This window comes from Phallusia mammillata, chromosome 4, assembly GCF_965637545.1.
Source record: "Phallusia mammillata chromosome 4, kaPhaMamm4.hap1.1, whole genome shotgun sequence".
Taxonomy (NCBI): domain Eukaryota; kingdom Metazoa; phylum Chordata; class Ascidiacea; order Phlebobranchia; family Ascidiidae; genus Phallusia; species Phallusia mammillata.
The window spans coordinates 2,745,252-2,759,116 of record NC_137255.1 but is presented as its reverse complement, the minus strand read 5'-3'; the positions used below and the strand labels follow the sequence as shown (position 1 = coordinate 2,759,116).

At 36.4% G+C, this 13,865-nt stretch overlaps 2 protein-coding genes across 2 annotated transcripts; one reads left to right on the top strand and one right to left on the bottom strand.

The window, feature by feature from the left end:
* Positions 1 to 1,920: 1,920 nt before the first annotated feature.
* LOC145224689 (prefoldin subunit 1-like) lies at positions 1,921 to 5,972 on the bottom strand. Its single transcript, XM_080091244.1, has 4 exons — positions 5,760 to 5,972; positions 4,506 to 4,672; positions 3,669 to 3,753; positions 1,921 to 2,553 (listed from the first exon to the last, which is right to left on the bottom strand). The coding sequence occupies exons 1-4, from the start codon at positions 5,784 to 5,786 to the stop codon at positions 2,473 to 2,475; spliced, it is 360 nt and encodes a 119-aa protein (XP_079947370.1). The 5' UTR covers positions 5,787 to 5,972; the 3' UTR covers positions 1,921 to 2,472.
* Positions 5,973 to 7,176: 1,204 nt separating this feature from the next.
* On the top strand, positions 7,177 to 13,192 carry LOC145222859 (polyadenylate-binding protein-interacting protein 2-like). The gene is made up of 5 exons (XM_080089084.1): positions 7,177 to 7,308; positions 7,703 to 7,859; positions 9,343 to 9,439; positions 11,459 to 11,538; positions 12,639 to 13,192. The coding sequence occupies exons 1-5, from the start codon at positions 7,211 to 7,213 to the stop codon at positions 12,693 to 12,695; spliced, it is 489 nt and encodes a 162-aa protein (XP_079945210.1). The 5' UTR covers positions 7,177 to 7,210; the 3' UTR covers positions 12,696 to 13,192.
* Positions 13,193 to 13,865: the final 673 nt, after the last annotated feature.

The window sequence follows — 13,865 nt, the reverse complement described above, 5'->3', positions numbered from 1 at the left end:
AAGGTGCACCAAGCGATCCTGATATTTTAGATGCACCCTTTAGTACCACTCTCAACACATATGAGAATATTAAGCCCAAACCGGACATCTAAAACTAAATTATAGTGTTAATTTTATTATAAACCCTCACTCAGACCCTAAAAGCCCTTTTAGCCAGCGCTCGCGCGCTCGGCAAAACGCGAGCGTGGTTTCAAGCTCCGCGCCACCTTGCGGGCGAAACCTCACGCTTTGCAGCCGAGTCGAAAGCGTACGCTCGCGCGCCGGCGTAAAACGCTGGCTATAAAAGAACGAACCAAGTATGCGCTGGCGCGCGAGCGTGTGTGTGGATCTAGCCCAGGGGCGGGCAACTTCTCCAGTGGGCGGGCCTGATATGGGAAAATGAAGTACTTGGCGGGCCGGATTCCTGAATCGATACATTAATCGCGTATTTATCCAGTGATTTAAAACGGATTTTTGACCACCTAAACCAGGGGTGGGGAACCTTTTTGTTTATAAAAGCTACCTAACGATTTATCGACACTCGTGTAGGCCGCATAGACTATTTCCCAGGCCAAGGGCAGTGATGTTCAAACTTTTTGACTTACAGAATGGTCGTTTTGCTATTTCCTCGTAGTTTGTAGGACTTACGGTCCCAGCTAATTAAAATTGCTCACTACATTTTCATCTTCACTACAACATTCAGGATTTATTTAACCTAGAAATTGCTGAACCTGGAGTTTTTGGTAGTCCTAACTATGGAAATCGCGTTATGTACCACTATGGGACCATATGGGTCTTGTTTGAAAACCGCTGCCCTGGAACTAATCAAAAAATAATCTGCAATAAAGTCAAAAATACGTTTCTGTCTATTTTTTTAAGCGCCTGGTGCAGTCGGTTATATCAACATCTTAAAAATGTATTTTGCCATCGAAGGCCGCACTTAGTGCCCTGAAAGGCCGCATGTGGCCTTTAGGCCGCAGGTTCCCCACCCCTGAACCCAGTCTGCAGAGTGTGGCAGCTGCACGCGCGATTATTTTTTGTAAAAAAAATTTTTGCACGCCAATTTTGGGGGGTTGCACGCGGAAATTTCGCTCCAAAGGCGTTTAATTGGCCTGTCTTGACTTCTTTTACTTGCTATGCGCCTGCTGAACTTGGCCTCGCACGCGAACTTACGGGTCGTGCACGCGCGCACGCGGGACATGTTGGTCCTTCACGCACGAGATCTCGCCGGGAACTGCCATGTTCTGCAGTCTGGCCCTGAACTAGGCTATACGTGTGGAAACAAAGAAAACCGTTAAAGTAGGACACACACAAGGTTGGTAGTTATGTCGTAACAATGGACGTATGGTGCAATGGTAACAACGGCGGGAATTTTTTTTGCTATTGGGGAGCGTTACTGTGCGTTACAACTGTAATTTGACGTAGTAAGCAAGTAATGGGGGATTGCGGCAGACTGTGGCCGCGGGCCACATTATCATGTAAGACCGGAAACTGTCCGCGGGCCGCTCATAATCCCGTCGCGGGCCGGATCCGGCCCGCGGGCCGTATGTTGCCCACCCCTGATCTAGCCTAACCGTCAACATTTTTCAAAGTTGTATACGTTTTATACGTAGATTGCGTATTTTAGAGGAGCCCAGTGTGGCCTAGCACTTTCTGAAGTGATTCGATTTTTAAATATTTTTCCTAAATAAGAAACGCTCTTATATCCGTTGGGCGGGCCAAATTTTTCTTTCTTCTCAAAGAGAACAAAATATTTTTTTTTATCTTTTTTGTGTAGTTAGTACCCTCCTACCCACAGTCAATTCCCAACTTTTGCACTGTTTGACCACAAAATCGCGAGCAGAAATAAGCTAAAATGCCAAAAACGTGTAGGTTTAGGCATGCCATAAAAGACCGTTTAGTCATGCCACTAAATAACCTGGCCCTATTAGCACAACACCAAACAATATGCTTTTTATTGAAGCAATCATTACTGACACAGACTGAAAAACATTGATGACAATAGTTATGCAGTATACAACATTTTTTGTAACCGGTGATGACAAACACTTTTACAGTTATAGATAACTCCAATTGCGACTGTCAACTGCTCTATTTGCCATGTTTCTAAGTTAATACTAACTAAGCTAAGCAGTTGAAAACAACATCAATTACTTAACTTTGTTTCTGCCAAAAGTTTTGTGAAATCATTAGATTATTTTGTATATGATGCCAAGCAATGTTCGTGCCATACAACAAAGTACAAATTTGTTTGAAACCATAAAACACATCACACATTTGAGTCAGTGGTGGGATTCAGCCGGTTCGCACCAGTTCTATGGAACTGTCTCGCGAAATTTTATGAGATCATCGAACCGGTTAGCATTACTGGTTACTGTCAATGATCTTTTTGTAACAGAACGGGCTGAAAAATAGGACTTTTGTGATAGAACCCGCTGACAAATAAATTGGATCCCACCACTGATTTCAGTTTTGTTTGCCACTTTGGTTTTGTTATTTTCTTCTTTGGGAAACCATTTCGCGCAAATTTTCTTCACTGCTTTTCACACTTCTCTCCAAATATGTTTTCTTTGCCTGAAAAAATAAATAAAACAATAAATCTAGTAGCAAAAACGCTATTTTAAAACGCGATAGCTATTATGGTAAATGCTGTATGCTTTGGCCGTTGAGTTTGAAATTTTAACTTGGCCCTCACTGGGATTGCACAGTCAAAGTCCCCATATGTTTTTGTGACACAGCAATTTCGTAAAACAGTAAATAGTGCACAGGTTACATAAAGCCTTTTTAACATGTTAAATGCCAACTACGAGTTATCTCGTAGTTGCCGATCTGGCCAGGCTTGCCAGATACAAGTATACTTGTAGTAGACTTATTCAATTGTAACGCGCTTAAAACGAGCTGGTGTCTCGAACCAACGCCGTGGATGCGTTGTGGCAACACCGAGACACCCTACACCAGCATGTTACCCCCGAGTTAACTCGTAGCATGGCACTAGTGAAGAAAAATATTTCGACTTTCTGCTTTCAGAAAGACACTAAAACATATTTGGCAAATTTAATCACAACATAGGAATATTCCTTGGCAGTCAACATGTTAAATATGAAATAATTTTAAAAGATGAATTTTTTTAATTGATTGTCAAAATTTACTGGAAATAAGACCACAGCACTTTATCCTAAAATTCAAAAGTGAATTTAACCCACAAAGATCTTTGGTTGGAGTTATTTAAATTTGTCCTACTCTATAACCAGTGTTTCATACCGGAATGGAACGAAACCAAATAACGTTATTCGTTCTGAGCAAATTATTTATTTCGTCCACACCGATATTTTCATTTCGTTCCGGTCTGACCGAAATAAATTTATAACAGTATTTTTCGGTATTTTGGTCTTAACAAAAGAACATTTCTTTATGGTCTTTGCAACTATTAAGCGAAAAAAAAAAAAAAGTTGCAACACACAAGAATTATTGTCGGTAGTAGGTCCGTCACATAACATTTGTCAATGATGGTAAAACGGATGTAAATTGTAGCATCTTCAATTTTTATTATATAGCCTAGCTTAGCCTAACGGCGCAAAATTTTTTGCAATTGTTATATTTTAAATGTCCAGAACGAAATACCGTTGTGAGACCCATGAGCCATGACATACACTTTGAATGTAACTATGAATTGAGCGGCTGTATAATACCTTTAATTCATTGATCTTTTCATCAGCTTGTTTATGTTTGGTGTCAAGGTTTTCTTTTACTGTTTCTCGTGGCTGTAGCATAAACCTAAACGTAAATTTGTGAAAGAAAAGGCATACAAAATGGTCAAATAAAAAGGAGTCTATTTTTGCAATGCCATAAATATTTGGAAACCATTTAACACCTGACAAGTGTAGAATTGGTAAAAAAGAATGTGCATTGCACACAGTGCACACTGTTTTGAACTACAAGGCATCATCAGCGCAGCTTGGGTCATATGATTAGCAGCGTACGCTGCGTGTAGGCACCCAATGGCCCTCCAGTTTGTTGGGAGTAACTTGTAGTAGTATGTTATTCTGTTCTGTGCTACACTACTGTAATGCCAAAAAACTAAGCAATTTTGGTCATGTGATTGATTGACGCAATCAAGTGTGACTGCTGGCTGTGGAAGAAAAAAGGTTGGGCACAATATGCAAAGGTAGGCAATCTGCTAAATGTGCATCAGCAGTAAGATGACATGGAAAATAACAGTAGTAACGGCTGTTGCAACAACGATTTGTTTTTGGTGATATATTGATGTACATTCTCAGAAATTTTTATTTTATTTCTCAAGAATCAAGACCAGATTTTTTGTGAGATTGTAAATCTAATATATATGTACACCAAAGGGGTAAATTTATCCTAGTGTTACAACCCCTAGTTCGAAACATAAACCAAATGTATAAAAGGGAAGTATTTTTTTATAAAAGTTAACAATGAAAGTAAGTTTTTTTGATTAGAATTTTTAGTATTTTACACATAGCTGGTTTTTGTGACTTTAAGATTTGTCGTTGTCTTACATTCGTCCAACACTTTCATAAAGCTTTGTGTCTTCGGGAAATGATTCAATCTCCTGCTTCGTTATAGCCAGTTTTCTTTTGTCTCTGTTTAAGGATTCAATTTGAATGTCACTGATCCTCATCTGTGCTTGAGTTTCGACCATCTTTCTCTGAAGCTCAGCAAATGCCTGGAACAAAGTTGTAAACATTTTTTTGAAGGTCATGAGCTTTTAAATTATCATATAAGGTCACAACTGATTTCTATTGGCTCCTCTAAAATACACTATCTACATGATCTTCTAATAACAGAAAAAAAGTTGACTGCTAGGGCTTTTAGGGTCTGGGTGAGGGTTCGTATAAGAAAATAACACTATGATTAAATCTCAGATACCCCTTTTGGGCTTAATATTCTCATACATGTTGATGATGGTGCTAAAAAAAGTAGCACAGCATGGTAACACTTGTTTGTTTCACTTTTATCCTCGGTGGGCGGGCAACACCTGAATGCATTATGCTCACAATGAGTCCTCCGTCAAGCTGCCTGGTTTATTGCAAGTCCGTTGATTGTTATTTAATTTTTTCGACTTAAGGCAGTTGGTGACTTCAATTTAGTTCAACCCATCAGGAACCACTGGGTTGGAGCAACGCCGCTTAAGTTTCTTGCTTAAGGAAACACAAGCGACCGAGATAGGATTAGAACCCACGACCTTGTGATCACAAGGTGGTTGTGTTAACCATTCGGCCAACTTGGCGGTAACTTGTAAGAATATGAGTAGCTCGGTTTTCTCTGTTGCCCAGAGTTGCTGCCGTTGCAGAAAGCTAGATAATTTTTTAAAGTAATAATAAACAATTTGGCCTTTGCAGTAGGGTTATAAGAACTTTTAACAGGAAAACTGCATTCCTAGAAACCTCATGGCCTAAAAATTATTATTACACAAACATTGTTTTTCATACAGAACAAAACTGACTTTTTCATTTTTCTGCTATGTGTATAAAACGGAAATTGGAGTAAGAAATTGAATGTAGCAAAAGTCAAGTGTTTTGAATTGATTTTGGGTAACGATTTATTTGAGAAGAATATAACATTGGAGAACATAAGTACTTAAACTTAAGGAAAAGGCAACTTAAGTGCAGTTTACTTTAAAATCTCTCAGCACCAAGCACTATGTCTTTTAAAGTTATCGTTAACTATTTAAATCTAAAGTTTTGAGAAGTCACCTATAAATTGCATTTGTATCAAATTATAGAACAGAACAGAATAACAAAACAAGGTACCTTTCGCAATTCCATATCAATAGCCATCTCGCCCGTTTTTTTTAACCGCGATTTCTTGTTGAATTCAACCAGTTTTTAAACTTTACGTCGAATGAAATATTTAAGTTCACTGCTTTACCAACGCACATTTCCAAAGTGATTTACATTGGATGAGACGTGGGTGCAATGTGACAGAAAAGGCAGACTTAGCAATTTCTGGTTTAATCAAATACAAATTTAAAGTGTTTAAATTATTCTGCACGAAATGTAATGCAAAGTTGCACCACCAAAATTGCAAATAAGTTTTTAGGTTACAAAATTGCTTTAAAATTAGAAAAAATCAGCCTTAGCGAAGCACCCATCCATGTTTTGCAAAACAAAAATTGGTGATGCGTGACATAGTTTTCATAAATTACAAACAAATCGTATTTTTATTATGGCTTGGGCGAATAAATTTTTTCACCAATGTTTCTTGAACATATGACATGTTTCTTTGGTGCTATACATTTTGTGCCAAAACAATTTTTTAAAATTCTGACAATTATAAAAAATAGCGTCCTTTGGTATTTACATTTTTTAACCAATATACGTACTGCAAAAAAACTTAAACAAATGTTTTTCTAAAAAGTAACTTGTTGCAAAGGAAAAAGAGACAATAAACTGTTCAGGCGTAACTGGTTGCGTCAGTTTGTTTACAGTCACGGATGTCACGTGATGTAATGACGTCCCAACCACAATAAATGGAGAGAATATTCTCGCGTCGATAAGAACTGTGTTTTTAGTAGGACATAGTTTCTAGTTTGTAATTTTGTACTGCGTTGCAAGAACAGTCTTGCGTATTGCACATTTATTTGATGTAGGATTTATGTTTTGTATTTGGTGCGATAATGTGTGTTTTGAGCTTGTTGCAAGGTTGTTCGTTATTGCCGTTGTATAACCGATTTTTCATATTTTAGACCTTGTTTGGTAGATTTTACACAAAAACAATGTTTTGTTACTGGTAACGAATCGCTATTGCCAGTTTGTAGTAAAAGAAATGGTCACAAAAAATAAAATATGATTGTTTGCTGGACAAATGCTGACAGTAATTAGTATTTTTTGTAATGTACATATGCTTTTCCTGACGTATGTTATTAAGCTGGAGGCCCCACATCATGTGAATACTAAAAGCAAAGTATATCCAGTATTCACAATTTTACATGATGTAGGGTCCTGAAGAAAATATGTAAGCCACCCTAATTTGTGAGCAAAAAAAACAATGAAAATGTTAATTCAATGCTTACTTGGTAATGTGCAACTTTGCGGCTACAATTAGAGAACTAAACTAGTGCCCTTTAGTTACAGAATCTAAAACCTTTTGTATAAATCCAGGATAAAACAAATTTGCTAATAATTTTTGTAAAACTAAACATATTTTTTTATTTGCAGTAAACACATAATAGTTATTTAACGTAAGTGAAGCAGATTTCAGTATGAAAGGACCACCAGAAACGCTTGAGAAGGATCGTCCACCAGAGATAAATGCAGTGGAATGCATTTTTGAACCACAATTTGATGATGCTGTAAATAGGTTTGTGCTTGCAAATATATTACGTTCCTGACAAATTTTTTGCCAATTATATGCTCAGATTGCATTGACTTTATTAATAAATTTTTAAAAATCTTTACCTATTAAATTATGCATTGAGTTGAGAGTATTCTATTGTTAAGATAGATTTTTTCCTGTTCGTTAAATATATTGCTGCTTTAATAGCTTCATTCGAAATCATGAATCTTCCGAAAAAATAAAATAAGTAAGCTACAGACAGTGCACACTGTTTTGACCTATAACAAGTCCATATTAGCCAGTATGACCTATGTCTTGTCACTAGCTGTACTAACAAGACGTGCACTGTCTGCAGCTTTTTTTCGGGGAGAAACAGTGTGTTTGTGTTGTTTTATCATATCGGTCTTTTTTCTAATAGTGCTGTGGTTATGGTCGAGCCATGCGTTGTGTTCGAAAACCAAGAAGAAGTGGTTAATGTGGGCGAAAATGAAGAACATCCCCCTGCTGTCGTTGACGCAAACGATTTACTGCAAGAGTACGGGTGGATGGCTAATAGTGACGAATTTGATGAAGAGGTAATCAAAAGATGTTAAAATACTGTATCTGAAAGCTGCATGATGTAATATTAAGCAACTGATGTCTACATACAAAGTTTGAAGTATAGAAATTGTATTAAAATGTAATGTAGGGGAAAAAATATCAGCATTACATTAAAAGTTAAGCCACACATATGGTAAGGTAAAAAACTTTGCAAATTATAACTAACAATCCTATAAATATAGTACACATGTGTTTTTGTCTACAAAAAGGGTGATTATAATCACTTGCCAACTTTGTTTTTTGCATACTATATCTCAAACTGTGGCTTATCGCTAATTAAGGAAAGTATAGTTAACTGCCTGGCAAATAAAAGTTGCAATTAGCAAAATCATCAATATTAAAAATTGCGTCAAACAATAAATTAACTAAAAAGGAACTCAAAACACCCATTGAATGTTAAATCCAATAAAATTGTGATGAGCATGGCGCTGATATAAACTGGCCAAAGGTCAAAACATAAAGTCAATAAAGTTTCCTGTTCCAAAAATCACTGTGTAATATCTGCAGGTTAAAGTGTCACATTATCATTTATATTGACATATTATGTCAGGTCATAACGCTTGTTTCACATGAGAACTAATTTGCAACAATGGTGTAATGTGACTGTTGTCTATACCTTTGGCCCTAGTACAGTGGTTTCCAACCTTTGGTGGACCGTGGCCCCCTCAAAGTCACTTTTTGGTCTCATGGCCCCCTTTACATAACCCTGAAGGACCTGTGGCCTACTTGAAAAATGTAAAAGGCAATCTCGTGTTGGAATTTGGTACTCATTTCGGCTTAAAAAGGTCGAATAGAGTAACCAAGAATCTGCAAACGTGATAAACCTCAATATAGACAAATAGTGTGTGAAATAGTTGATAGAATTAAGGAATAAAGTTAAAAAGAAAATGGCTTTTAGTGGGTGTTTCTTGTAAATCTACACCCGTGCCCCCCCCGGAACACAGTCGTGGCCCCCCTGGGGAGCCATGGGCCTTGGTTGGGAACCACTGCCCTAGTATGTTACCTATAAGGTTAATTTGTTACAACACAGTTTTAATTATAAAATTTCATGACACAGTTAAATTTGCATCTTTTTATGGCCCCCCTTTCCTAAACACATATTGTTTTTGTAAGTATTCTGTTTTCCGCTGGTTTATTCCATGCATTTGGTCAAGAAAGGGTGCTTTAAACTTGTTCAAGATTTAACACATGCTAGTTATTAATCCAAAGTTGATCCTCATAAAGTTTGACCCCGGATGACCCAATGGTTCACCAACAGGTCCCCAAAACATTAAATTTTAATTTCAACAAGCTTTAGTTGTGGGATGTAACACTTAACATATTGCTTTACATAAATTGTAAAAGTAGGTGACATGGTACTGTAGCACAACCAAACTACTTTATTTAATGTAGCATAGGTTTGTCATTGTATGAAAATGTATATATGTGGGGAAACTAAAATTCAATTTATATTTGCAGGCCTTGGAGGAAATACAGCAAGAAGACTACATTGAGCGGTGTTTTGAGGATATGTGGCAAGAAGAAGCACGGATAATGCATTTGGTTGGGGCCCCTGGTAAGTAATAGGAATACACAAAAGCTGTGCACAAAAAATATTATTCTGGTCAAATTGGTATTATTTATTGCAGCACCAAAGCCTACATGGCTTGTTTGTTGTTATTGCTATATATGAAACATACCTTGTACACTTTTTAATTGTGCTATACAATCAGAAACAATAACATTAACTGGTATTCATAGGCGCCCACTTGCCAAAATCGGCGGGGAGGCAGAATTTTATAACTTGGTAAAGACAGAAATATTTCCCCCCGGCCGTCACCTAATGTCGCAAATTACACTCTTTGCCGCGTGTTTCTCTTTTTAACATACATAAGCAGCTGATTTCAGCTGAACTATAGTATGTTTATTTTTATGCAACAACGCGAAAACGCGTGTAAATAAGCCATATGAATCGTTCACATAAATCGTTTACGTTTCTAGGTCGATTGGTACGTTTAAAACGTGTTGTCTATTATAGCAATGAGTTGTATGTAACGCATTTTTAGCTTTTAAGTTTAGTTTATTATCATAAATCAGGAGTCACCAAAGTACGGCTTGCGAAGATATTTTTTATTGATATATATCTTGGAAAAAAACGAGTTAAACGTTGAACATTAATTTGCTGCGAAAGTATTTTCACAACAACACGTGGGATTAAGTTTACCTAGTTTTACACTTCACAGGACGCATAACAATGATCTAAAGGCAGTTTGTTACATCACAGATAAGACTATAGGCAACAATGCTTTCGTTATTTTGCGCAAACAATTGCCTTTATTTGTCAATTGAGTAATGCCAGTCGGGGAGATAATTTATGCCAAATAATTTCGACAGTAGCGCTATCTGACTCTAGATAATATTGTAGTTACTGATGGTCTAGTAAAGGCGCTTTGTAGACCATAGTTATCGAACGGCGCTGCGTTAGGGCTTGCAAGCTTTGTGGCCATCGAATGTCATTTTCTTATTATACAGCTCGCCGTGAAGTAAACTTGTTAACCCTTGCTTTCAACGGTGTTATGTTGAATTTGTGTCGATGTTGCTGACTAAGTTTTAGTAAACACAACTTACATGGTTTTACCCAATGGCCCTACATATAACGCTTGAAGTACGTACGTTTGTGACGTAACAAAATGCGTTTTTTTTTTCAGAAAGGCCGTACTAGACAGTCGTTGACTGAGCAGTAGTTTCAGTTAGAACAAAACCGTATGCGCATCATTTTGTAAGTTAACGCAAAACTTGTTTATGACGTAGTAAGCGACGCAGATACCCGGGGAGGCGGCGCCTCCCCGCCTCCCCATAAGTGGGCGCCAGTGCTGGTACTGTATGTGTCAGCCTAATAAATCGTGCTAAAATAATAAGGGGGTTGTTCTTTTTGCTCATGAAAAAGGGCCATAGGCAGCAAAAAGGGAAAATGCCAAAGTTAAACTTTCCAATAGCTAATAGTGAGTCTTGTTTGGCTAAAATGTCAACATTAAGGGGATGATGATTGATGTTACATATAAATGACTGCAAAAACATCTATTTTAACTGATGCAAACATTTTTTAAAATCTAGTAACTGAAATTTGACTTCAAGTGTTTTTGCGTGTATACATCCAATTATGTTTTAACTAATAGCAAAAAACAGGTGTTATTGATTATTGTCTGGCAACAATGATTTCCTTTGTTGTTGTCACAATGAAAGACGGTTAGTAAACCAATGACAGCGTCACTCAGCCAATAACTTCCTCTGCATGTTTATGATGTGGGGTTGCTGCTGTTGTCGTCAGACTATGCCGACTTCTTTGTCAGAAACAACAGTTTAACAAAATCCAAAATGTCAAAAAAGAACATACTTTTAGGCATTAATCAACTGTCGTTGTCATAAGATGCTGTAATAAATGTTGCTTTTTCTTAAGTGTACACAGAAACGCTTGTAAAAAGGTATTTGAAATTGATATACACTGATATAAAATCGTACATGTGTTTTTTTTTTACTAACCTTTTGATGTGCTATGCAAGATTGGTATTTCACAATGCTGTATTGTTTTAACTAGATGGACCCGCCCAGGAATTGCAAGTCGAAAATAATCTCGAAAAATTATCAGTCAACCAGTCTGCCACATTTGTTCCACAGGTAGTGTAGAATAGTTCTTTGCCTAATTAATAATTATGGTGTAGCACAGTGGTTCCCAACCTTTTTCGACGATTTCTGCCCCTTATTGTTCAAAACATTTTATTTTTTTCCCCAATAGACTACACAGTAGATGCTAAACCATACAAAGATCATTTAAAATTGAGCTGTTTATCAACTTCATAGGTCATATTTCCGCAGCTTAAGTGTCTATTTACAAACCACATCTAAAAATTCAAGTCAATTCTTCTCTGTTTGGGAACCACTGGTGTAGAATAAATTATATCGGCTATGTTATGAAACAGATAGAACATATATGTGTTTTGTCAATGGCACATTTGTTTTTAGGTTTTATTTAACACAGTGTATACATATTACTGTTATATTTACTGTATATACAATGCCATAAATAACAAACAGACATTTTCACAACCTAATACTATGTGAAGAACTGTAGTTGTTTCTTGACAAGCAGCATGTTGCATAAGCCTAATTTAGCATGTACTGAATGAATACTATGACCTGCCTTATTAAGCAGTTCAATTGGGTTCAAAAATTTATGACTCCATCTGTCAAAACAGCAGCTAGGTTGTGAGAAATGCCTTTTTGCTACAGCTGTGGAGATTGCATTGCTTAGTATGTAAATATAATTGGGTATGCAAATTAATTTTTCAACGAATTGCATTTGTAGCAATAGAAAAATACATTTGTAGTAAACCTTGGGTAATCTGGACCCATTTTGACCAAAAAATATGTCCAGATTAGGCAAAGATCTAGATTAACTGATGACAATTAGTTAAGTCTTACCGCAAAACAATCATTTGTACTTTAAGTTTTGTCCCACTTAGGTGAATATCTGACTTAATCGAATCCTGTCCAAAAACTATCAGTGTGTCCTATTGTAACACATATTGCACATTTTCTACATATCAAAGTATTTTTTGCTTGTGTTTAAAAACGGTGGTGTTTTTTGTAAAACTAACTTAAGGCTTTTGCAAAAAGTATTCCGAAACATACATTTGGGCAGGGAGCTAAAAAGGTTTTGACTTTAATTTGTTGTAAACAATAGAAATATTGAATTCTAAACTTATGTTTTATTACAGGCACATCTCAATCCAAACGCGGACGATTTTATTCCTCGTTCAAGCAGCGATTCATGAACATGCTGCTCTTGGTTTGTTAATCAGTTCCAACAATGTGACTGCGTTTGTTTCAAAAATTGACCACATAAAAAATATCTATAGCACCAAAAAAGCATTCGTACAGTGGTATGATCCCTTATTACAAAACATAATAATATTATTTTGACCTTAAATGGATGTTTCTTTACGTAAACCCTTAATTTTACAAGGGCAATAAGTTTGTTTTTAATAGTTTACCACATCTTGTAAAAGCAATAGTTTACCACATCTTCTTTACTAAGTTAACTGAAACTTTTCTGTTTATAGCAAAGGTTGTATGCTTAGTGGGCTCACATTTTTTGCAACTGTGATTATTAGACTGGTGTATACACACCATGCCACATATTGCTTTGTATGCCATTTTTAAAGTTATTCACTATGTTTTGTTTTTTTCGCTGTCCAGTGCCTATCGAATGGTGTCCTCATACATAGTTCGCAAAACAAAATTGAGGTATCTAATAAAAGTTATAGTTTTAGGGTGTTAATTGTTTATGAAACAAGAATTACTTTTTAAACATGCCTAAGTTATCTGAAAATCATGTAAAATGAGTTAATATCCCCAACGAATTTATTTATTTTAAATTTACTCCAATAACTGCATTTTAAAACACCAATGTTGGCATCAGGCTTGTGTTAAACTTTGTGTAATTGTTTGGTGCTGAAAGCGTAAACTGTTTTGTGTGAGGCATTATTGTGAGCACAGCTCATTTGTAACCGACATGCATACTGAGTTTCATTTATATCCATGCCCCTAAAATATGTGGTCATAAAAATAGTCTTGTTATAGCACAGTGTGCAAAATGCAAAAAAACGGCAACGACAAAAAATGTATGTTTGAAAATTGTATGGCATTTTATGTTAATTCACATTAAGTTACAAAGAAGTTTAATTTTAAACCGAGCATATACCATACGGACAGTGGTAGAATTCAATTTTTTTGTCATGCTAACCGGTTTGCTGATCTCCTAACATTTCGTGAGATGGTTGTATAAAACCGGCAAGAACCGGCTAAATCCCACCACTACATACAGATACATTTTGGTTGTGACAAATAACTTAAAAATGTCTTCAAACAACAATTACCAGTGTTCAGCTGATTCTGAGTTTCAAGTTGTTTTTTTGCCTTGCGATTTTCTACCTTTTTTTCTA